Consider the following 24,721-nt stretch of genomic DNA (forward strand, 5'->3'; position numbering starts at 1 on the left):
GGATGAGGACGGGGCTCCCTCATGGTCATGCCTCGCAATGGCAGTCGCCTAGGTGAGAAACACACAATAAACACACAGGCTGCATTTCTCATTCTCGGTGATAAATTAATAAACACATCATCAGGCACCAGTACCTTTTCTGGTTAAGTTAGCACAATGATGGGTGTACTACAATACCAAAATGTAAAGTACAAAAAGTAATCATTAATTTTTTTTGTATTTATTTTTCAGGTTTTGGTTCCACTCACGTGATACCAAAACATTTTAAATATTGGATATTGAATTTGTCCTTAGATAGTATTGCCATAGTCAGTACATTGTCCACTCTTTAACGTAGGATTTTAAATGTCTAGGTGATTATTTTGCTTTCTAACGACTCATTCTTTCGTCTCCCCGTTGATGATCATCAACACGTAAAAAAAACCTTTTTAAACAGATCACGGATCAGCTAAAGCAACGAGAACAAACGAGTGCTTTAACGGGCATTGCTTTACCTTTTGGTGTTTTGCCAGGTGATAAAGTCATGCAAAGTAATAAAAAAAGTTCAACACGTGTTGGGAATACAGTGCCATGTTGTTAGAAACGGAGCACAGTCACAACCTGTGCCAGCATAATAATAAAACCTCTTAGCTGTTTTATTGCTGTCGCTGATGGATGCGTGTACGCCGAGCATACGCACCCTGAGTGATGCATCACTGCATGCTACTGCAGCCAGAGACTGTCCCCGCAGCCCTTTAGATTTTACTGCAGGACCCACAGTGAAGCAAGTTATTGAAAAAAAAAAAAAGATCTAGAAATGTAATTATGTTGTCTGTTAGACTCTTAACGCTCACACACACCGTATTTAAACCTACAGCAGATTCCATTTTATGAACATTAACCCATGGCCTGGAGGAGAAACAACTGTTTATTCTTCACATTAATGAAAATTATAGTGTACTTTGTGGATTTGTCTCAGGCCCGGAAGTAGGTCGTTTGCAGTGTTTGTCAAACCTGATGAAGCCATTACAGCATCTGTGTTTAGTACCAACGAGATTTAATGAATTAAAGGAGAGACTTTTCAAATTGTTTTTGGTTAAGGCGGAACATTTGAGTCAATACCAGACTGATACCGAGGCTCACGGAGAGGCACGGAATGCCTGCTCTATACGTCCCACTCAACCTCTCCTCCTTCTTCCTCTCTGTTTCTGCAGACATTGTTCACGAGAACCTGAAAATGGGGTCAGACGGGGAGAGCGACCACGCTTCGGGAACGTCTTCCGATGAGGTGCAGTCGCCTACAGGTGTTTGTCTGAGGAACAGAGGGAACAGACGTATCTCTGCAGAGGTAGTAACATTTGCTCTTTTCAGTTTCCCTTTCTTTCTGCTCCCCTGTCTGTGAAAGAAAACATAATGTGTTGGCGTGTGTATGACTCACAGGAATGAGGTCGGGTTTATTATTGAATCATATAACAGTGTCGTGTTTGATCTTAGCCTCTCTGTCAGTCTCTCTCTCTCTCTCTCTCTCCCTCTTGTTTGGTACGTTTGTCATGAGCATACAGAAGTGCTCGGTCGCCCCCCACTAATCCTAGAGTAATGAAACATGTGTACGCGCCTGGAAACATGACCTCCAGTCACTTAAACACTTGTCCACCCTTCCCCTTCAGGCCGAAAAACTATTACTACAAATATTAAATATTAATAGAGTAAAAAAATCATGCAAGTAAAAAAAACAAAAACAAATTGAGAACAGTAAAGATAAAAATAACCCGTGTTTGGATCAAGTCATTCTGAGAACCGGGTCAGTGAAGCACACAAACAAGTTACCCGATTAAGTGTGATGCAAGTCATGTGAGGGAGTGTCTGGAGCTGAAGAAGAATCAACACTTGTGTTGAGTGTGTCACGCTCAACCAGAGGTGTGGACTCGAGTCGCATGACTTGGACTCGAGTCAGACTCGAGTCATCAATTTGATGACTTTAGACTCGACTTGACAAAATGTAAAGAGACTTGCAACTCGACTTGGACTTTAACATCAGTGACTCGTGACTTCACTTGGACTCGGGCCCTTTGACTCGACAAGACTCGAGACTTTCTCCAAACTCCAAAAAGTGATCTGTTTAAATATATTATTATTTCTTTTAAAATGACTCAAAAAGGATTCAAAACAGAAACGACACCTCGGACTTGACTTGACACTTTTCAGTCCTGACTTGTATTTATTTGCCTGTTTTGACTTGGACTCGACTCGGACTTGAGCACAAAGACTTGAGACTGGCTTGTGACTTGCAAAGCAATGACTTGGTCCCACCTCTGCGCTCAACAGTAAAATCATCACAGCTGCTGCCTGATCTCTGACACCGACGCGATTCCGATGATTCTTCGGCCTTAGAATTTACATAATAAAACACACATTTTTATGTTTTTTTCTTTTATGTTGTGGTCATATGCAGCAACCCTCTGTATTTTCTATTTCCTTTTATATATCGCAAGTGACTTAATTATTTGTGTGTCAATGTTATCTGGTGGACGATTGCGGCAGAACGTGCGGCGATTGCCAGGAGGTGTTGGTTCCAGTAGATCTGCAGATGCATCAACACTACTTGAAAAACACAATTGCAAAATGGCAAACATGGCGTTGAGCAGCTCACGAGATCTACAGGGCTACCCTACAAAAGCAGCAACGTGACGTGTCACCTTTGCTGCGTGCGGAAAAGCAACAACAAGTGGTGAACCTCACACTTCCTGCAACAGTCACAGTTGCAAGATACCTGTGAACGCCAGCAAACGAGAGTGCGCTGGTGTTAGGGTGATTAGGTGTTAGGTTTTAGGTGTTAGGTTTTGCTCATAGTAAATGGATCCACAGTTGAACCCCAGGCCCGGACCAGTGACCCCTGGTCTCTGTCTCAGTGCTGCGGTGACAACCGAAGGAATCAGATGTAAGGCGAAAGGAGGGTCGTCGTCTTGTTGCCGTGCTCAGAGATGACGTCACAGGGATCAGAGAGATGCAGTTGAGATTGGTCTTTGTTGTGAGAGGTTACAGTGGTCGGACGTCTGGACCAGGGTGGTGAGTGTAGAGGTCGGGCGATGGACCCCAACACTTGACCCTGTACTCAGAGCAGCAGGGAATAAACAACAAATAACAGACAGAGCCGCAGCAGCACAACATGACTGCATGACTGAAACTTGAGTTTGTCTTTAAAGATCACTAAGTGTTTTTGTTGCTCCTTTTTCTGTCAAAACGATACTGCTGCCTAGGTTTTTTTGTTGTTGTTGTTGCCATCTTTTAGTATCTACCAGATTGTACAGGAAATTCTACAGGAAAGTCAATGCACAAAAATCAACTGTACACAAATCAGCCTATAGATTTTTTTTTTTTTTTTTTTTTGTTTTTTTTTTTTTTTTTGCAATACTATTGTTAGTAGTACATAAATTTAAATTACAGTAACTTAGTTTACATGCAGTGAATGAAGTGCTGTGCTTGGTTGGAAGGGTTCAGGTTCATTGTCTATGAAGATTCTCTATGAAGATTTTCTAAAAGAAGACGTTTCACCTCTAATACAAGCCAAAAAAAAAAAAAATTTGGCTACTCTGGCTACTTAACACTTAACAGTTAAACCAGAGGCATCAGTCTCTTTTTTTCTTCAAGTGCTGAACAAATAGTTTTTGCAGAAAATCTTAATTAACATATTTCCAATCATTACATTTTAGTCAGAGATGAATAGGTCCACACAAAACCATTTGACCTGGCTGTAGACTTCCCCCACGTGGCGTGGTTCCAAGACAGAGGAGTCAGATGTCGTGCTAAGAGGCTAAGTCGGAGTCAGAGAGGACACGGTTTGACAATTCAACTGCTGAGCTTTAAATAAACATCGAAAATGTTGGACCCGAGTCCTGTGAGGCTGAGACGGGACGGGACGGGAAGTACACCAGCGCAGTACACGCAGATCCGTCATGGGTTTCTTAAAACTTCAGCAACATTGTAGAAAGTTTTATGTATGCTGTGTGTCGTTCTAAATATTTAAACCCTCTGCAGTAACAGGACGTTCTATAAATTAAACTTTTCTTTGAATCCTTTAAATCGAACATGGCTTTTCGTAGTTCAGTTTAGGTTTTTTTTTTTTTAGTATCTTGCGTTTATTTATAACATTTATTTATCCCCCCCCCATTTTCCGACTTCTTTCTTGGTCTCTTTCATGTCTGTTGTCTGTGTTGGGGTTAAAGCTATTATTAGTGGAGTCCCTGTCATGTTTCAGCTGTGCACCAGTCTTCGGTTACACATTCGTCCATGAGCCTGTTGTTCAAATGCGTGGAAAGTTCAAAGTTGCGTGTATTTGTACTTGGGTGTACTTCACTGTGTCCGCTGTTACATCACAGGTGGTGGAGGTAGTCTTTAAGCAGTTGGAGGGTAAGAAAGGCGGGGAAACGGGCGAGGGTAAGGGGGTAAGAGGAAGGGGGGATTAACAATAATCTTAGCACAGACATAGAGACAATGTGGAGTGTGTGTGTATTTAACCACCCCGCCACATGGATAAAACTTTAAGCCCCTACGGCTGTACCACGAACCCATGAAAGTTCAAGTCATTATCAGACAACTTCACGGAATGCTTATTAATTAAGCACTTCCCCCCCATGATGCAATTCTGTGCATTTCACGGTAAAGGTCTCTTTAGTAATTTTTTTTTGAATAAAACACGTTCAGTAACACAGGAAATGTTGTTATGGTGTCAGTCGACTTAAACAAAGAGGAAGCTCCACAGGAACGCAGTGAAGGAGGGCGGTAAAAAAAAAACATCAAGAAATACTTTCACACTCACAATGAGCCCCTCCCGCCCCCTTGGATCCCGTCATCGAAACGACGTCTCATCAGTCGTGTCCGCACGCTGTAAATAAAAAGGAACCAATTGCAGGTCGTTACCTGGCCTCGTAATGTCTCTTAATATTTCAGGTCAGTTCGTGGTCAAAGTCAGTGGCTGGTTAAGGGTGGGGTGGGGGGGAGGGGGGGGAGCCACTTCCTTTAGCTCATGCACTGTCACTCTGTGTGTTTAATATCCGTCCTGTAAGTCAGGTTTTATTGAAGAACAGCTGAGACTAAGGCTGCTCCGGCGTCAGTGTTTCAGATGGATGCGTGCGTGCGTCGACTGTTACTGTTCCTGTTTGCTTGGCAGTGCATGTTTACAGAAGCACTAAAGTACAGCACTAATGTTATACTGTCCTGGGGTTTTTTTTTTTTTTGAGAACACACAAAAGCAAAAATAATAAAATCAACAGCGCGAGAAAAACATCACCTAGTAACGAACATCCAGACCCTGCAGCTGAAGGACTCGTACTTCTTCTTCTTATGCTGCTCAGCTGTACAGATCTGTATAGATCCTTGCTGGTGAATGTGTATTTAATCGCACACACAATGCGCTCTCTGTTGCCGGCTCATATTTTTGCAGTTTCACCGGGGTTTACTCTGGACAGAGGCCATTTGGTTGTCAGTCATGTTGGTGTTTCTTCCTGGTTTCTGGCTGTATGCTGACAGCGTTTTCATTGATTTTTTTTATTTTTAAATATTAAATATTTTAAATATTTGTTTTGGTGTCTGCAGGACCTGAACAAACGGCTGTCTCTTCCGGCCGACATCCGGATACCCGACGGATACCTGGAGAAGCTACAGCTGAGCAGCCCACCGTTTGACCAGCCCCTGAGCCGACGTTCCCGCCGAGCATCACTGGTGAGGAAGACAGAAAAGGACGAAGATCAGTGATCTGCAGAGTGCATTTGGTCGAGGGGCTTAAACAGACAGGGCCAAAAAAAAAATTTCTAAAAATGAAAAATAAAAAAATGAATAAGTCATTTACACTTTCTGTGCAAGAGCAGAAAGACATTTTCCTTTTGTCACAACCCATTAGCGGTGATAGAGATGTGTGTGAGTATTGTGCAGCTCACCGAAGGCCATGGTGTGGTGTCTGTAAACCTGAAATTAAGACGTGATGTTCCAGCATCAGTGCTGTCTGTTCTTCTGTCCTCTCCAGTCAGAAATCGGGTTTGGGAAGCTGGAGACCTACATCAAGCTGGACAAACTGGGAGAGGTACGGGACCTGGAGTTTTTTGTTAGGAATGTTAAGTGTGGATCCTTCATGGGGCAAGAACAAAAAAATATTCATATTTTAATATTCGGATATTATGAAGGATCTTGGGAACAGTTTCATGCCAGAATCAGTGCCAAAATAACTGCAGTTGTAATATTCTGGATGGATTCTGTTAGAATTTTAACCTGTGTTTTGTCAACGTCCGACCCTCGGACATACAGGAAACACTAACTGTTGACTCCGCCATGTCATACAATGTTATAAATCAAGGAGCTTCAAACACATATGTACGATTTTCAAATGATCTTCATGCTTGGGTTGGATTTAAGTTCAGTCGTATTGAAGTTCGACTTTGTCTTTCAGGGCACCTACGCAACAGTATTTAAGGGAAGAAGTAAGTTGACGGACAACCTTGTGGCACTGAAGGAGATCAGACTGGAGCATGAGGAAGGAGCACCGTGCACGGCCATACGAGAAGGTAGGACTGGTCACCAAGAACAACCAATCAGATCCTTTTCTGGTGTTGTCTGACTGCTGTCAGGATGATGCCCAGTCTTGAGAAGTGTTTTTGTGGTTAGTCTGAATTATTGAAACCATTACTAGTCTCAGCTCTGAGATGGAAAGCTGACTTTTTTTTTTGTTGCCCTACAGTTAACCAGTCACATCAGTTTGACATCACAGCCTTTATTCTTAAATACATTCACACTAGGACTTCTCACACTCAGGCTTTCCTGATTAGTACTGCATGTAGTTGTGATTGTGTTTTAAAATCTGCAGCTAAATTTAAATTTACAGCAACAACTGTGAGGCAAAGCAGAGGAAAAAAAAGTGTGTATATACAGTATATATATATATACATGTATATGTATATATATATGTATATATATATGTGTATGTATACTGTATGTATATGTACTGTATGTATATATGTATGTATATATGTGTGTATATATGTATATGTATATATATGTATGTGTATATATGTGTATATATACTGTATGTATATGTACTGTATGTATATGTACATATGTGTATATGTACTATATGTGTGTATATATGTATATATATGTGTATATATGTGTATGTATATATGTATACTGTATATGTATATATATGTATGTGTATATATGTGTATGTATATATGTGTGTATATATATATATGTGTATTTATACTGTATGTATATGTACATATGTGTATATGTACTATATGTATGTATATATGTATATGTATGTATATATGTATATATATATTATTGTTGGATTTACAGCCAAATGGCAATACAACTAAAACCATGAAACTTTGATCAGTAAAAGTGTCCAATCTTCTTGTTTTCCTCTAGTGTCACTACTCAAAGACCTGAAACATGCCAACATTGTGACCCTGCACGACATCATTCACACGGACAAATCCCTCACCCTTGTCTTCGAGTACCTGGTAAGATCAGCCGAGCCTGTGACATCACTCTGTTCACCAGTCACATGTTAGTTTGCTTAAATAAATATGTTGCATCATCGATTTACATGAGCCTCAGCAGAATAGGGATTATACAGTAGATGTTTCCCTGTTGTATAATACTCATTCCATCTGCTTTTCTCTATTTCTTTTCTCCATTCTCTCTCTCTCTTTCTATCTTTCTATCTCTCTCTCCCCCCCCTTGTCCAGGACAAAGACCTAAAGCAGTACATGGACGACTGTGGGAACATCCTGAGTATGTTGAATGTCAAGGTGAGCCGGCACAGGCATTCTGCTGCTGTCCCAGCCAACTTCATTAACTCCCCAGGATGTAACGTCAATAAGAAATACAGTTACTCTGCCCTCTGGTGGTAGAGTTTAGAAAGTATTTTGTTGCGGTTCAGTAAGACCCATTTTTCACTCATTCATTATGGTGAAAAATATTACAAAACAATAGAGATATATTAAAATAACTCAGGAATTCAAGTTACAATACATGATATATTTCCTTTTTAATAACAATTTGATCCTTGTATTTCCTCTGTAGAAGGGAACCGGCATAGCCAAATAAGATATTTAATTTTCTCCCTATAATGTGCTAAGATCAGGCCAGGCAATTTACATTTGTTCCTCTCACAGATGGTTGAATTTCAGCACTCACAAATAAAAAAAAAACCAAAACAATTAAATCTAATTATTGTTCTTTAAAAATTATGATTAAATACACCACACGGAATCTTAAACAACTTCCACTGTGATGAAACTAATTCTAGAGGAAAAAGTATCTCTGGGGTCACAAGTCAAAAAAGGTTTAGAACCACTGTGTTAACAGTTCATGTTAACATCGGTTTCACCTGATTTTCATCCAATCTCTGCTCTTACTTTACACCAGCATTAACATTTAGCCTCGTATTTGAACAACATGTCCTCATTTGGACAACAATTATTCATTTGCAATTTCTTTCCAGATCTTTCTGTACCAGATCTTGCGAGGCTTGGCCTACTGTCACAGACGGAAAGTTCTGCACAGAGACCTGAAGCCTCAGAATCTGCTCATCAATGACAGAGGAGAACTCAAACTGGCTGACTTTGGTAAACAAATCCATTATCATTACCCCAGCCCTTTTTCGAGTTTAGATAAGAGTGTCATGTTTTGATGCTGTCCATCAATCGTTTTTCTTACACGAATTGAATGTTTTCATTCTTTTTTTTCCCTCTTCACTGCCAAGGTCTGGCCAGGGCAAAGTCTGTGCCGACGAAGACCTATTCTAACGAGGTGGTGACACTTTGGTATCGACCTCCTGACGTTCTGCTGGGCTCGTCTGAGTACTCCACACAGATAGATATGTGGTGAGTGGCCTGACCTCCATTTGGACTTTTTTTTTAACCTAAACGTCAACTTCAGTTTTCTGTCAAAGTGGGTTTCATTGTAAAGACTGTGTTTGAATTATGTGAAAATGAAGCTGACTTCCAACGAGTTCAGCGTTGGAACCATATGAGGTGTTAAACATATGAGGCTATAATACCCTCGGACATCGATTAATCAAGCGCCTCCCAGTGGAGTGAGACGTCCTGAAGCAGCGGCAGCTCGTAGCCGCCTCATGTTCAAGGATCAGACAAAACATGTTCGAATTTAATGTCTCCTACACAGGGGTGTGGGCTGTATCTTCTATGAGATGGCTGCCGGCAGACCCCTGTTCCCAGGCTCCACCGTGGAGGACGAGCTGCAGCTTATCTTCAGGCTGCTAGGTGAGTGCTGCCCCCTGTCTTTCTGACAAGAACGCAGCTCGAACTCCAAGCTTGAGTCTTTAATGTCTTTAACCCCTGGCATGTAGCCTCAGTGGCCTCATGACCCACTCCAACTCCCAGCTGTCACAGCAGGGCCTGACACCAACACTGTCCATGACATGTCCCTCCACAGGCACTCCGACAGAGGACAGCTGGCCTGGAATATCCTCTGTAGACGAGTTTAAGACCTACAAGTTCTCCAAGTATAAGACCCAGCCCCTAATAAACCACGCCCCTCGGTAAGACTCTCAGACTCACTTACTTCACAATCTGTAGGGCTCACGTGTGGCTCTTTAGTTCACACTCTGAAGTAAGTGTAAAGTGTTTTTTTGGGGGATTTTAAAATGCTGTGAAAATGGTTTGTTGTTGATTAAAATGTAGCATTCGGTATATATAAGAAATCTGCTCGACATTCTCGGGGGTTTTAAGCTCATATTATTTCAACAGAGAAACGCCAACAAATGTTAGTGATTGGCAGGTTTAAGTCAAGTGAGGGGCTTTTCGGCGCTCACAGAGTCACACGTGTGTGTTTTCAGTTTGTTTAGTTAGCGGTGTGTGTGTGCGCTCCGTCGCTTCCTGTAAGGAAATCCTGTGGAATAGTTGACTCTCTTCCTTCCTTGCACTCACCAGTGTCTGTGTGACTCCCTCTCCCTCACATCTCTCCCCCTCTTTCTCCGTGCAGGTTGGACACTGATGGCATTGACCTGCTGATGTCATTCCTAAAAGTGAGTTTCTCAGTATCTGTCAGGCATTAACAGCCCCCCTTTTAAAAACAGCATGACACAATTCACAGCTACATCAGGACCTGAGTGGTTTGGCAGGAAGTGAATCAAAGCAAATCAACAACAAATACGTGCGATCACATCCTGTTTTTCTATTTTTTCCCCTGTTCTTTAATAACTTTTTTTTTTGTTTTGTTTTTTTCTTTCAATGCCCAAACATTAGTATGAATCTAAAAAGAGGATCTCTGCAGATGAAGCAATGAGACAGCCCTACTTCAGGAGCCTGGGGCCACGTGTGCACACACTGCCAGAGAGTGAGTAATAAAATAACAGCACGCTAATTTGGGCCTGGCAGCCTCCGCTTGGTACAAGTTAAAGAGTCCAGCAGTGTACAGCCAGGAACTCTAACGGCCCCATAACAGAGATACAAGTCTCCTGGCAGGACATCTGATCACTGTTGAAACCACTCTTTCTTTATGGTTGGCAGGCGCGTCTATATTCACACTGAAGGAGGTGCATCTGCAGAGGGATCCTGGTTACAGGAACTCGTCCTATCCTGAGTCAGGTGAGGAGTAATGTACTGGATAACTGATGTGATTCATTATTAATAAATCCTCCGTTCTGCATTTAACCGTCACACCAGTGTCCTGCGCCTCCATTCTGCATTTAACCGTCACACCTGCGGGGGGCCACGGTCGTCATCGTCGGTTATTTCCACAATTTCACAACATCGAGGGCAGATTATTATTAAACACGTCATCTCAATACTACTAATTAAATAATGAAATAATTAGCGAGGGAGGACATGCAGATAGTCAGAGTCAGAGTAGAAGACGCAGAGAACGGGGGAGAGAGATGGGAAAACGCTGATTCGCTGTGGCAACCCCTGAAAAAGGGACGAAGCGGAAAGGAAAAGAAGAAGAAGAAGTAATAATTGTTTGTCTCTATATGTGACTCTGGGATGAACCAACAATTAATGCGTTGCACTTTTAGGAAACATAAACAAAAGGTTTAATGATTAATACCACTGATTCGCTGTCTTATCTTTGTGATGGCAAAAAAAAACAAAAAAAAAAACATTTTTCCTCCAAGGCTATAGCTAGGCAAAGCTAGCTCTGCTGATCACCTGCCACCACTTTGGGCTGTTTTTGTTTTTGTGTTATTTATGTGGTTCTGTGTCTTTGTCTTCCAGGCACTGGTAAAAGCAGAAGACAAAGTATGTTGTTTTAGACTTGATTCTTTATCTTTGTGGGAAAGAGGAACCCTGCTGTACATTGTCATCAGTGGACCAGTCACTGGATGGATTTTGGCGTTGAGCACCAACATCATTGTTAAGCCTTCAAACTGCTTTGGGAAACTCGTCAACATTATCCACACCTCCAGCCACCTCCCCGGTGTTTGGCCTGAACCTGGCCTAGAAAGAGAGACCTTTGTATACTGTACATCTATATTTATTATGAAGAGAATTTGCTGCTAAAATCCAACTACTGTTTAGATTTCTAATGGGCTCAGTCACTTTAATGAGTACATGCAATGTATATAGTTCTAATTTTATTTTTTTTTTGAAGTGGTGAAATTTTTAGTCAACTTTTTTTTTTTTTTTTTTCTTTTTCATTTTCATACGGAAAATCTGCAGCTCCAGCTGTTTGCGTTTGTGATGCAGAAACAGAGACAGAGTTGGTGTAGCAGCTCTGAAGGTTCTCATGTTGTCTCTGATGTCCTCAGCTGCACAAACTACACACAGCGCTTTACCCTGAAGGTTTTTGAGGCCAGCTTTGTTTAAATAGCCGATAATTGTCTTCTAACATCGAGGTTAATTGTAAAGACAAACGATGCCAAGGTGATAATTGTCTTCTAACATCGAGGTTAAGGACAAACGATGCCAAGGTCTGTAGGGGAAAAAAAAAAAAAAAAAAAAGCCTGATAACTGGCATGTCATTCCAGGATGCTGTGGTCTCTGTTGTGACCAATTAACAAATGTAGGAGGAAACACAGCAACCTAGGAATTTTAAAAAGGGCATTATGGGATGAGATTGTGCCTCCAAAAACATCTGAAGTCCAGAACGAACTCCACATCCTTGTTTTTCCCTTTACACTCCCTCTCCATCAGTCACTGAGGAGGCAGCAAAGTTCATTTCCGGTGGTTGAATCTGTGATGCTGCCTTTTCAGATGTTCTGCCATTTCCATCTCCATCATCTGTGTAAAACAAAACAAAAAAAACATGGCTCTGTCTGATCTGGATCACCTCCATCATTGTTTTCCATGTCTGTTGTGTTGTGTGAGGAAACACACAGTCACAGGGAGCACAATCTGTCCTCCTGCCCTCCATACATAGAAAATGGCCACATGTCAGTCTATTTAACAGTGTTACAGAGATGTTTTGTATCATGTTCTTGAACTTTATTTGTGGATAACTGTTATTGGTGTGGGGATTCACTGCAGACGCCCTCCCGTATTTAAGTTGGTTTTTTTTTTTTCTTCCAGAGTACAGAAAAAATTAAATCAAAGGTTTAAACAGAGCTCACCTGACTTGATGTGAATTTTTAGGCATCAGTCCTCAAGCACTCGATGCCCATTTTATTGAAAATGACATGACGTTCTTTGCAATACAAAAAAATACAGGATACATACTGTATACCAAGTCATAGTTATAAAAAAAAAAAAATTACAAGTGATACAAAAGTTTTCCATTGATTTTTAAATCTCGTCTTCATTGAAAGGATTTGGAAATAAAGAGAAACGTAAGACAACAAGGCACAGCCGGTAATATCTGAGAAGCATAGTGCATACAATACATACATGTTCAATACAACACAGTACAATTCAATACCAGTCCAACAAGCTGTTTCACACATGATCAACAGTTTAATAATAAAACAAAAGACTTTCCTGTAAGGTTGAAAACAAATGACTTTTCTAGACTAGCAACTAGCTAGCTAGCCTTCGGCTACTGAACTGGGTAACTCATTTCTTGTGTAGCAAAAATAAAAAAAAAAAAAAAAAAGAGACAGGAAGTGCTTTTTCTGCTGGTAACTCCATATGAATGAAAGTCATACTTGTGTCTTGCAACCATTTTTTTTTTAAAAAGTGACATATGTACTGAAATAGACTTAACAACCACGACACCACGTGTATTCAGTTTGATTGAGTATTTACAATTTATCTCGTTAATATCAGGTCGCACCATGTTTCGAACAACATTATCTCACCGTTGTTGCAGATGCTGATCCACTAAAGGCCTGTTCTTTTGGACTGAGGTCTGTCAAATGACGGGGAATTAAATTAAATTAAACTACATTCTGTTTAATGGATCGAGTGAACGGGGTTTTTTTTTTTTATTCTGCTGGAAGGAGCCCTGAGTATTGGGAAGCTGCATCACTACTCGGGTGGGCTGCACCTTCCACTCATATGGACTTACCTCTTGTCTCTTTGTGAGCTTTGCTTTTGCACCAATGTGACTTGTGCTGGGCTAAACGTCCTACTGTTGTCCACCTGGAGTGTGGTCACATTATGTGCTGTATTTTTATCACAAAGGGCCACAATCACACTGTGGCAGAATGGCTTTCACCAAGTGCTTTCAACCACTGGAAATCTGAAGAAACTCAAGTGCAAAAAAAAAAAGTGAGGTCACACACACACACACCGTCTCCTCGAACCTGTCTGAAGCGGAATTTAAAAAGAAGCCCGTGCTGCTGACTCTGATGATGACGACGGAGACTTTCAACAGGAGACGGATGAAGATTTTTTTTTTTTCTTCTTTTTTCGCAGACCCTGGATCAGGACTTGTGGGTGGCGGGGGACAGGAGCAAGGAGGAGGGAGTTCCTTCCAGGTTTGGCAGAGGGACAGGCATGTGTCCGTTGATTAGGCTGGGGAACTGTGGAGGAAGAGAAAGGGGCTTAGAGTTAGTGAGGGGAGGAGGAGGAACTGCAGCATTGTCACTGCTCTGGTTTCCTGTTTTTAATTCTTGTTATATTCATTGTACCTCTTCCTCTTTGTCTCCGAGCTCTACAACAGGAGAAGCAGTCAACACTGGTTTTTGGAACACAGAACCCTGTGTGTGTTTGTGTGGGGGTGTGGTGTGTGTGTGTGTTTCTGTATGATTTCACAAATGAGGAGCAGCTCTCAAACCAGTCCACCCTGTTCAGACTGGCTCCCCTGGGCTCAAACAGGAAGTATTCACAGGATTTCCTCTCCCTCTCAGCAGAGCTGAAACAGGACACCTCTGCTGGACCTGCTCACTCAGTCACAACCAGTTTCACCAGCACTAAAGTCTCTGCTCTTCTGCACAACAACTACAAAACATTATTTTTTTTTAATCTGCTGAATCGCGGGGCATAAAAACTGATAAGAGTCATTTACAAAGTTTCGTTATCTCCACTCTGCTGATTTAACAACGGCTGGGAAGATTGTTTTGTTTTTTGTGGGTGAATTTTGCTTTCAGCGTGAACTTCCTGCTCTGTTTCAGTGCCGGTAAATGATTATCTCCAGCTCATCTCACCCTACCACGCCCACACCTCCCTGAACGTGTCTCCTACCTGAAAAAGGGAGCTGTGGCCCTGCAGCCGGGCAGGGCTGATCGGTGCCACAGGACTTAGGCTGCTCCAGAAGTGGATTCCCGACAAGAGTGGACTGTGAGCCAGCAACAAACCCGAGGGAGTCTGTGGAGGAAAGAAAGGAAGGATGATGAAACCAGAGAAGATGATGAACATTTACATTTCTTGAAATGACCAGCACAGAAGGAGGTTTTCAGATTGGTGATAGGGCAAACTGTGCTGCGATTGTTAACGTATTGCCACTTGGAAAAACAAACTAGACCAAGCAGGAAGGAAGTATGTGGTGTGTTTTTTTTTTCCTCCACCAGAATACAGCGCTGACGTGGGGAGGAGAGATGGTGGTGGTGGTGGACAGTGGGGGTTGTTGTTGATGGTGGGCGGGAGAGAAGAAGAGGGGTCCTGCAGCGCTCAGAAAGCAGACTAGAAAGAAAACATATGAAATCAATTTCCACTTCTCTCGCTGCTCTTCACTCCTCCCCCTCGTACTTCCCCCCGTGTCACCTCAGACGTGAGCCAGTGCTACACAGGGACCGGCCCTGCTCCCTTTATTAATGGAATTATCGCAGCATATGGCATCACTTAGGGCCTCTTCCCTGCTCTCATAGGTTGTGCTTGCAGTGGATTTTCTGTAAATCGCCTGTTTTTCTCTCATCCCACTTTTTTTTTTTTGCAGCTCCAATAAACAGAAAATGGGTTCTGAATGTGCGGATAATCGTCCGACGCACCATCAGGCACCTCAGTGTGAAAACCCCAACTAATCTCCACCAGGAAGGTTCTATGTATGCTTGCATGCGTAGAGCTCAGCAGGATAATTGAGAATGTGAGGTCAGGGTTACGTTTTAGATGAATCCAGGTTATAATCCAAGAACAGAATTGAAATGTTTTGGTGCTAACACTGATCTATATTACAGATATGATGCTCTTTCCTTGTTTTGGTTCTATTTTAATAAGTTGTGAAGTTGTATTTCATGTAATGCATGTCATGTCATGTTATTGTAGGATGAGATTTTAGTAATTTAATAATAATAATATATAACTATAAAATGTATTTGTAAATATATGTGAAACATGTTTGTTTACAATGTTTCAATTTTTAGACCAATGCCTAAAATTATCCATCCAGTTTTATTTAAATGACAAATTGACTGACGTTTATTTGGCGGATGGATACGTTTGACGTAAAGGAGTGACAAGGCCTTGCGTTTCAACGAGAGTTTTGTCATTTCCTACGCTCCAAAGCGTTATCTGAAGTAGTGCGGTAGAAAGTAAAAGCCGTTCGTGTCTTGTCTGTTAAGCTGTAATGGTTTACTGTTTATTTTTCTGTCTAATAGGTGATATAAAAGTTTCAGACTGGCGTCCTCTGCCAGTTTCAGTGTTGTTTCAGTGCTAAGTCCTGCTAACAGAAACGGAATAGTGATACGCACGCTGTCTCACCGTTGCTACAAATCTCGGTAGATTTTATTACCGCGAAATGCCGTTACACCCAAAACAAGCCAGCACTTTTTTAAAGGTAAAATCTCATTTTTTCATACTCATTTATACATAGAAAGAAATATCCACTGTTTCTTTGGGTGTTTAATAAAGTGAAGTAGGAAGTGAAGAAGGACGCCGACTGTTTCGGTGTTTAGACTAGTTCGCTAATAGATCAGACTGGTACAGGTGTGTGAAGAGTCGAGGAAAAAAAACATCCCTATATTTAAGTCATCACTACCATCGTATCTTTAAGCTACATTGTTGTTTTAACGTTTTCAGTTATTGGTCATTTCGTATTTCTTTGTATTGTGGACGTGTACCAGTTGATTTCATAGTATTTAGGTTTCTTTGCAACCAACATGTAGGTGTCGATTTAAAACAACAAAAACAGCGATTTATTTTATTGCTATCTTTAAATGCGCATTAAATAGAGACTATTGACCGAAAAAGGTAAAAATAACCACCGTATACAGTCTCTGAAACCTCGACATTGAAACCAAGAAATGGTTTCAAAGACAAGTGATTTAATAGGATTATTGGTGTTTTTTGGGGGTTGTTGTGACCTCTGGTAAAATAGTTGTTTTTACGATAGTGTATCTGGAAGTTTATTTCTGTAGAAATATTATTTTCCTATCTATGATTCCAAAGTACAAACCCCATTTTTTTCTACTATTGAATCTACGGTGCACCTGATATTAATTTGTGCGTAAACATTTGGTGGTGTTCCAGCCAGCATGTGGATGTGCTGTCCTTCATCTCACCTGTGTGGTGAAGAAAGCTGGAGTCAGGGAACCAGACGGAAGGGCTGGGCTGTTAAGGGCGATGGAGCCAATGTCACTTCCTGCCAGCAGCAGGGATGGTGAGATCTCCAAAGCTTTGGGTTTTTTGCTCTTTGGTGGGAGTCCATCTCCTTGATTACTACTATTAACAGAACTAAGTCTGCCACTAGTGCTGGTTCTCTTCTCTGGAGGCTGCAGGGCTCGCTCCCTCTGTCCAGAGGAGAGGTTGAGGGGCTGAGGGGTCTGGTCAGTGTCCTCCTCCACTTCCTCCTCCTCTTCTTCTTCTTTCACTGTCGCAGCAGGGCTCCAGCTTGAGCCGTGCTGTGTGTGAGGAGGAGGGAGAGGAGGTGAATGGGAATGAGAGGGGAGTCTGGCTGACCTAGAGAAGTAGGTCTCATGTTTGGCCGAAGGTGGTGAGCTCCTCTCGTTGGCGTTTGTGCCGAAGCGGATGACGGAGCGCGACTCGTCCTGGCGTTCACGCAGGGCACGGAGCAGTTCAGGCTGGTTTTGTAGGGAGCTGATGCTGAACGAGGAGTAAAGACCCGAGTGAAGGTAGTCATTGCGACACTGCTGAGCCCCCAGTGCTGCCAGGGTTCTCCTGTGGGCTGCTGCCTCCTCCTCCCCACTCCCTACTTCTTCCTCCTCCTCCTCTTCCACGTCAAGGTCAGGAACGTCTCCTTCCTGCAGGGGAAAGCGTCCGGAGGCCAAGCCCATCTCTACCGCCTGTGGGTCCATCTTTAGGATCTCAGGAAAGGACACAAACTTGTAGACAAACTTCTGACCAATCACCTTCTTAATAATGTTCTGCAAGACAGAAAACAAACAACGTGAATGATTAACGCCCTCGGCACATAGACAATTACCTCATGTGACATGACAGCAGTTATTAAAGTCAGGCAACGGGGCAATCAGTTGCAATGACACCATTTTGTGTTATCGTAATACACCACTTACTCTACTGTGTTTTCGGTGAGAAAGAGGAAGTGGAAGTGTCAGTGGGGGAGGTTGTGGGTTTTCAAGAGAAGTACTACAAACAGAAGTACTGCATCTTTTCACAAACCTGAACTCTCAGTTATTGTCACTGCTACATCATCAAGAGTAGGAGCCCAGACTACTGTACAGTAAAGTCCCTGCACTTTGTTGCGTGACTGCACTGTTTAATCGGACGTCTGACTACTATCACCGTAAACATCAACGGGTGGGGTTCTTAAATTATTTACCGAGGTTTCTTCTAAGCTGCTGCAGTTGAGCATCGATCCTTACATCGCCTGCCCATTGTCATTCTCTAAGCCTAGAGCAGAGACCCACCATCATATAGTATTTAACAGCCAGCCATTAGCTACATCCCCCAAAATAAGGCGATTTCCTTATAACTTCATGTTGTCATCTAACCGTTGCTGTGATACTCTGCTTCTCCTACTTTAAGTGATGGCCATTTCAAAAGTAGTGCCGCAGCTAAGTGCCAAAAGCTGTTGAGTGGCGACAAATGACCTCCATGCTCTAGGTATTTTGTGTGTTATTATACAGGTTATCCTTTGTGGTTAACGTCTGTGCTATTGCTACTTTTGAGTTAGAAATGTAGTAGTGAGACACAATAAGAAGTTTTTTTTTTCTTGTCACGCAAATACAGTATTTTAAAAAAAAAAATTATTTACCTTGTCGTAGTAGTAGCGCAGGGCTCTGCTCAGCTTGTCGTAGTTCATGTTGGTTTTGTTCTTGCGCAGCCCCCAGAGTTTGGCCACTTCCTCCGACTTCAGGAGCTTGAACTCACCATCTGTGGACGTCCAGCAAATCAAGTGCTTGTGGCTTTGGTCCAGCAGCAGCTGCAGCAGGAACTGCCACAGAGTGATGGCGCTGTCCATACCTGAAGGCAGACGCGGATGAATGTAAGAGGGGAAGGAAGAAAAGTTCAACGCACATGGAGAAGATTGCTCAATTGTCAAAGCTTCAAGATGTTCCTCAGAGCGCGTCTACATGTGCACAATCCACTGGATCACACATACAAATCAAAGCGAACCAAGACGAGTAGCTACTGTGGTGTCGCTGTTTGCTAAGTGCCCGCCCTGCAATCCAAAAAATAGTTGTTGACTGAACGAGATAAGCTGATTTTAATGGTCATTGGAAGCCTCTCCACGTATTATTTTACAGAATTGAAGACAGCTGGATAAAAGAAACACAAACCTCTACACTGAGTGACTGGTGATGAAAAGAACTGTGCGTTACACATTGCAGAAGAAGAGAGAAAGAGAGAAGAAAACACTCACAAGGAGGAACAACAGCTCAAGCCAGAAATATGCTGTGGTTCAACCTGGCCCTCTCTCCACAGGAAGTATGACGGGCCCAGGGCGGGTTATTCCTTTAATAGAGGAATGTGCAGCCTTGAAGCTGCTGTCTGCCGGTGACCAGCTCACATATTAATAATGCTGGGGCCAATGTTTCCGAACTAACAGACAGTAACAAACATAAAGAGCTCCACCAGTTGATTCAGCCAGAAGGACACTAGACAACCAAATTCACATTTGTTTCTCATTTAATTTATTTTTCAAAATTGTCAATAATAATTATTGTACATAATACATAGCCATTACATCAACACAAAGTTTTGCTAAACTTAAGCTATTATTGTTATTTTTAAACACAAAGTTTTGCTAAGTTTTATTGCTCAAGTTTTGTTAATCATTTCTATATTTTGGCTTTGGTTTTCCTTACTGTTCATAGCTATTCTTATTCCTAAATTGGTGTTTATTGTCTTTGTGGCTTTTTGGCTAGGTCCCAGCTATTTGCATAATTAGCTTTATTTTTGGATTTAAGCAACATGTTGACTATTTTCCGTTTCTAAAAATAACTGTTTTCTGTTCCGTTTTGGAGGATTAGAGGTTAAATGTTCATGTTTTGTAGATATTTTTAAGAACACTGTATGTATATGGTAGTTTTGAAGTTTTTTGTTACTTAGTTTTGAAGTAATTTTATGGCATATCCTCCCATTCCACTGCCTTATACAACCAATCGACCTTGATCATTTTTGGTATGACTATTGATGTGAGGAGTAATTAGAGGACACACAATCAGAGAAACGGAGATGAAGGCAAACAAACCTGCCTCCAGGACCGCTGCACACAGTATCACTGTCCTCACTACAGAGACAGAGAGAGCGGAACTCACTTCCGACACCGGCGATCCCCTGAGTTTTTTTTTTTATCTGCCATGTGAAACTACAAACCTGTCAAAGTCAGGACTTCCTACAATTCAACTTTCAAGGACAAATGGCGAGCAGAGAGGATCCGACAGCAGGGGATCATTTCCCGAGTCCTGCCACACTTCCCACAAAGTCTCAGGGGAGGAGTGGGTCAAAAGATCAAATCATTGTCTTGTTTCCACAGCTCCACCCTTTAACTGTCTCCGAACCTTCATTTTGGTTTGGCTTTTAAACATTTTAGAGCCAAAGTTGAGCTGTTGAATGCAGAGCTGCAGAGCTGACAGAGGTCTGCAATTAGACTGGTGTGACTTATAAACATTCACCTTTGCAAGATGCTCTAAATAGCACAGAGGAACTGCTGCTGAGAGACCTGCACTTAGAGTGGCTCAGAATCAACCTCAGACAGCCACCGGAAAGAGATGTGAAATCTCAGCAAGAACAAGGTAATGTGGCCTGACCTTTACTGTTGTCGAAAAAGTATATTACTCTGCAATAAAGTACAACTCACTACATAATCAATTACTTATTATTTGTTATCAAAGGTTTTACATGGTGAACTGTTGATCAGGGATGTTGCCCTCTGACTGTTTTCCTTGTTTTCTCTTCTTTTTTTTTTTTTTAGCAAGCAACTGGGGATGCTTCAGGTTGGAATGTTTACCAGCTCCAAATACTGCCAGAAGGTGGCACCAATGCACCATAAGGATGCTGTTCGATCCAAACAAAAGGTAGCTATGTTAAATCCCAGGCTTCTCAGTTAGCAAAAGTAGCTCACCTCATCATAGCTTAAGAAAACAAAAAAAAATGTTAGTAGAAAATCGTTCTAATCAAAAACTCGTGTTGCAGGATGTAATGTTTCAAAATGAAATAGATGTTCAGATTTTGAAATTGTGGTAATATTTTTAACATGTCTGGTTCTCAAACTCTTACAGTGTGTACCAATGAAGTAAAACCAGTATGTCCAGCATTAAAATAACGTAACCTGTTGAGCTAGGAACGGTACACCACACCTATTTATGCACAAAACCACATTATAAATCAAGGAGTACTATAACTTGTACTAAAACACAATGTGCCCCCCAAACACACACACACACTGGTTCTAACTTCAGCAAATTGCCCACTGTGGTCTCTGCAGGGCTGCTTGTAACGTTTATGTTCTCCCCATGTTCCCGCTTCTCTTTTGAGTGTTCCAGTTTGGAACCGCAACTGCAGTATTTCTTTCTAGTTTTTCATTGTACATACCTCCGCTATTTTGCCAAAAGCAGTTAAAGAAAACTTAATGATTATATTGGGTACCAACAGAGGGAGCTCCAAGTACCACTAGTGGAATGCAGATCATCATTTGAATACCAGCTTCATATAATGGTGGAGCCCTAGACATTATTCAGCCGGTCAGCTACAACGTTATTACGAGCAGCTGTTGGTGACTGACTGCTGTCTCAGACATGTCTTCTTCCAGATGCGTTGCAAGTATTGAAAAGATGTTACTGCTTATGATAGATTCAAGTGAACGCCAATGAAAAGCGTGTGTAGTTACCATCTGTTGGTCAGGCACCGATCAATGGAAATGGCCGAGTAGTTTGATGGCTGACCTTGCAAGACTGACAGTGATAGATCTTCTGTCAGTCACACTGACAGTGCTGACCTTGCAAGACTGACAGTGATAGTGATCTTCTGTCAGTCACACGCAGGTACAAGTTCAAGTTGCTGTAAAAAAAAAAAAAAAAAAAAAGGTAGAAGACTTTCTAAGAACACGACACAGGCATTGTGTCGATTCTGCTGTGCGATGGTTTGCCCTGCTGTGGATGCTCAAGAGTGAGGAGCCACGCTGTGAGCACAAAGACGTCCACTGTGTTGGCTGAACGGAAACTCCTAATGTGATTAGATGGTGTGTGCAGACATTACTTAGCCATGACTAAATGTGCTCTCTTCCTGTTCGTACATGCTGGAAAATTCGTCAGGGGGGCATAAAAATATATATCTGAACCAAGGTGGACAGTGTACCATAACATCAGACATAGTAATGAAAAGGACTAACAATATTGTTGTGGGTTTTTCCAGATATTGGAACATTTACAAAGGGAAGAAACTAGCACTGCGATGTTTAATTAGTGAAGGTGGATAAACAACATACTATTATAAATGCTTATTAAGAAATGCCAGAAGAGTCAGCATTTTCCAGGCCAACCTTAAGCTGTTTTGGCCAGGGGAATGTAAATCTGGGTTAACTATAAGTTATATTTTGCCATTGTTAGCTATTGACATTTTTGCAATATATTTTTAAAATTGGCCTACATGTATTGATTTTTTAAAAAAAATAAATTGGCCTACATGTATTGATTTTTTTAAAAACCTGAACTATAAACTATTAGAATTTTTTTTTAATTTTCCTAACCATTTACAAGCTCTCTTTATTTCATTAAACTGTATGAAATGTGGCTGTTGAATATTTTTTATTTTGTTTTCTATTCAGACTTCTTTCAAATTTATGTTGTATTTTTCACACTGAAAAAAAACAAATTAGACAACAGCGAACTTTATACACCTGTACTTTGGAATAACGTCCAATCCTCTTAAGACTAACATGAATAAATCGAAGAATATAAATAAGTAAAATAATATCAGATCGCGTCTCTTGTTCGGGTTGCCAGATTTGATTGTCAGGAGAACGATGTCTATATCCGGGAGCTTAAAGTTGCATCAACAGTTGCCCACAGACGGTTTATGGTCGCTCCTCCGCTCCACTGACTCATTTTCAACACGTTACTCAGACCGGAAGACGACGACACACTGAGTGTCCACAGGAAAATTAGAGTTTAAAACTTCAACACGAATTTCTCTCGCTCAAACTAACACTAGACAGACGGTTTACAATAGTCTACAGTAAAAACGTCAGACTGCTACTGAAGCATCTCACAACACACCTCTGTGTTCACTAAAGAAAAAAAAAAAAACAACAACCAAGTTTTAAAAACTTTACCTGCGATCTGTGACTTTGTCTTTTCTCCCTTTGTGAAGTTTTAGGGTGAATCTCGTAAGTCTCCTTGTTTTTCCATGCTGACTCCTCACAGTTGTGCTGTCGAACTGAAATCGGATCCTGCGCTTTTTCTCTTTTTCTTTTTCAGAGCAGGAAGTTGGAGCAGGCAGACACAGAGCCGGCTCACTTCCTCTCCTCTACCATTCCCCAGGCACTCTGCCGTCTGTGTAAACACACACACTTTTCCTGCAGTCCCTCCTCCTCCGTCTCCTCCTTCTTCACATACAGCAAGCAGTGGACCAGCTTACGGTGATGATGATGATGCCGGAACGTCCGACAGACCGTAAAGTGACATCATTGCACTAGCGGTAGCAACACTTCGGACGTATGTGATGCGTTCAGGTATACCTCGTTCATTTAATCACTTTAATAACAAGATTCCAAATCATCTCGTTTTCACTCCTGAAAGCAGGTTTGTGTAATTTTAACTCAGAAAAACAGAATCATTTGATGAAACAAAATACATTTATTATTTAAACCAGATTGTTCAAAGTCGGGGTCTGTCATTACGTACAATTTGTTTTGGTTAGGTTATGTTTTTTTTAATCGATTCTAAGATATTTATGTTATGACAATTGAGGTCACTTCCGGGTTTATTGTATCAAACGAGAATAGAATCCCAATAGAAACCGCATAATATGGCCATAACACGAGAATTATAATGTTAACCATAGACAAATGGTGGTTGTAAGCTTTATTATTTGGGGCCAATAAATTCAATTGAGATGTGTAGGGGGGGGGGGGGGGGGGGGGTCAAATTCTGACTTAGGAGAAAGAACTTCTCAGAGCTTTAGAACAGGGATTCTGAATTAAAAAAAGACGGAAATGTGGGATATCTAGAGAAACAGCTGTACTATTTTCAAAACAATACACTGGGGAAACAAAGTGATGCGTCATTAGAAGGTGTTACTTATTGTGCTTTCAACTTTCACACTGAGCCCATTGTGTGGGAGTCTGACACAGTTGGATAAAGCAGCCATCCGTATCCTGTTCACCTATTTTTTTCTTTGTCGATGCGGAGACTGGCGGCACAATTAAATGCTTTTCCACCAGGTGGCAGCAGATCTCTCTTAAACACAAACGTCTCAGTGATAATTTAAATGTTTGTTGGCGCTTGCAGGGCAGTAAAAAAAGATCACAGTAAAAAAACAAAACAGGTTCATTAAAGCTAGTTAGCTGGTGTATATATCATGGTTATAAAAAGGGCATCTACTAAGGCTCAGTGATCAGGCACGTGCAAAGATTTGTTTGTCTATTTTAAATGTTTCTTGTGCTATGTTGAGTGGAAATAATACTACTTGTCCAGCTCCAGGTCAGCCAGGAAAGGTAGCCTGGAGACCCTCTCAGTATTTTCTGCCTGTTTTGATCTGAGCTGAAATCCTTATATGGATCATAGGTTCTCAAACCTTCATTTGATGATGAACACTTTGACTGATATTTAATTTATTTGTTCTTTATCCCATCCGCACTCCTCCCAAGCTTTACTTCCCCCGAGAGCCGCAGACGTCACATTGGAACTCCAAACGGAACTAATGTTTTTGGTTTTGTTTATCAGTTTTTATCTTGAGCTGATAGTGAGGCACCAGAAATGGAACAAAGTGATGAATCTGATTGATCTTTAGTGATAGCGATAATCCAGTTATTTGTCACTGATCATTTTCTG

General features: G+C 41.5%; 2 protein-coding genes and 1 long non-coding RNA gene across 6 annotated transcripts; 2 read left to right on the forward strand and 1 right to left on the reverse strand.

Moving 5' to 3' along the window:
• The first annotated feature begins 6 nt into the window (after positions 1–6).
• On the forward strand, positions 7–13,094 carry LOC103380543 (cyclin-dependent kinase 17). 2 transcript variants are annotated; one of them, XR_003049963.1, is made up of 16 exons: positions 7–52; positions 1,194–1,327; positions 5,572–5,697; positions 5,999–6,055; positions 6,419–6,533; positions 7,396–7,490; positions 7,719–7,781; positions 8,477–8,600; positions 8,738–8,858; positions 9,160–9,257; positions 9,430–9,535; positions 9,979–10,021; positions 10,242–10,332; positions 10,506–10,583; positions 11,211–11,830; positions 11,884–13,094. XR_003049963.1 is itself a non-coding variant. In XM_025056549.1 (15 exons), the coding sequence occupies exons 1-15, from the start codon at positions 22–24 to the stop codon at positions 11,246–11,248; spliced, it is 1,320 nt and encodes a 439-aa protein (XP_024912317.1). In that variant the 5' UTR covers positions 7–21; the 3' UTR covers positions 11,249–11,860. The 2 variants fall into 2 exon arrangements, 1 of the variants encoding a protein (XP_024912317.1); XM_025056549.1 differs by lacking the exon at positions 11,884–13,094 and having other exon boundaries at positions 11,211–11,860.
• A 246-nt stretch (positions 13,095–13,340) lies between these two features.
• Positions 13,341–23,217, reverse strand: LOC103380539 (ETS domain-containing protein Elk-3-like). 3 transcript variants are annotated; one of them, XM_017032977.2, is made up of 7 exons: positions 23,002–23,217; positions 21,667–21,728; positions 21,559–21,613; positions 18,481–18,689; positions 16,808–17,629; positions 14,556–14,678; positions 13,364–13,894 (listed from the first exon to the last, which is right to left on the reverse strand). In XM_017032977.2, the coding sequence occupies exons 4-7, from the start codon at positions 18,685–18,687 to the stop codon at positions 13,796–13,798; spliced, it is 1,251 nt and encodes a 416-aa protein (XP_016888466.1). In that variant the 5' UTR covers positions 18,688–18,689; positions 21,559–21,613; positions 21,667–21,728; positions 23,002–23,217; the 3' UTR covers positions 13,364–13,795. The 3 variants fall into 3 exon arrangements, with proteins under 3 accessions (XP_008310779.1, XP_016888466.1, XP_008310778.1); XM_008312557.2 differs by lacking the exons at positions 21,667–21,728; positions 23,002–23,217 and having other exon boundaries at positions 13,341–13,894; positions 21,559–21,640; XM_008312556.2 differs by lacking the exons at positions 21,559–21,613; positions 21,667–21,728 and having other exon boundaries at positions 23,002–23,216.
• On the forward strand, positions 19,740–23,282 carry LOC112487153 (uncharacterized). Its single transcript, XR_003049965.1, has 3 exons — positions 19,740–20,464; positions 20,644–20,746; positions 23,147–23,282. It is a non-coding gene; the product is annotated as an uncharacterized LOC112487153 (long non-coding RNA).
• Positions 23,283–24,721: the final 1,439 nt, after the last annotated feature.

This window comes from Cynoglossus semilaevis, chromosome 6 (assembly GCF_000523025.1).
Source record: "Cynoglossus semilaevis isolate Cse_v1.0 chromosome 6, Cse_v1.0, whole genome shotgun sequence".
In the NCBI taxonomy this organism is placed as follows: Eukaryota; Metazoa; Chordata; class Actinopteri; order Pleuronectiformes; family Cynoglossidae; genus Cynoglossus; species Cynoglossus semilaevis.

Coding starts and splice junctions, on each gene's coding strand:
- LOC103380543 (XM_025056549.1), top strand. CDS start 22: ATGGTCATGCCTCGCAATGGCAGTCGCCTAG. Junction 53..1,193: donor TCGCAATGGCAGTCGCCTAG/GTGAGAAACACA, acceptor CTGTTTCTGCAG/ACATTGTTCACGAGAACCTG. Junction 7,782..8,476: donor TGAGTATGTTGAATGTCAAG/GTGAGCCGGCAC, acceptor ATTTCTTTCCAG/ATCTTTCTGTACCAGATCTT.
- LOC103380539 (XM_008312557.2), bottom strand. CDS start 18,687: ATGGACAGCGCCATCACTCTGTGGCAGTTCCTGCTGCAGCTGCTGCTG. Junction 14,679..16,807: donor CAGCTTTCTTCACCACACAG/GTGAGATGAAGG, acceptor TTTCCTCCACAG/ACTCCCTCGGGTTTGTTGCT. Junction 13,895..14,555: donor GCCACAGCTCCCTTTTTCAG/GTAGGAGACACG, acceptor CTTCCTCCACAG/TTCCCCAGCCTAATCAACGG.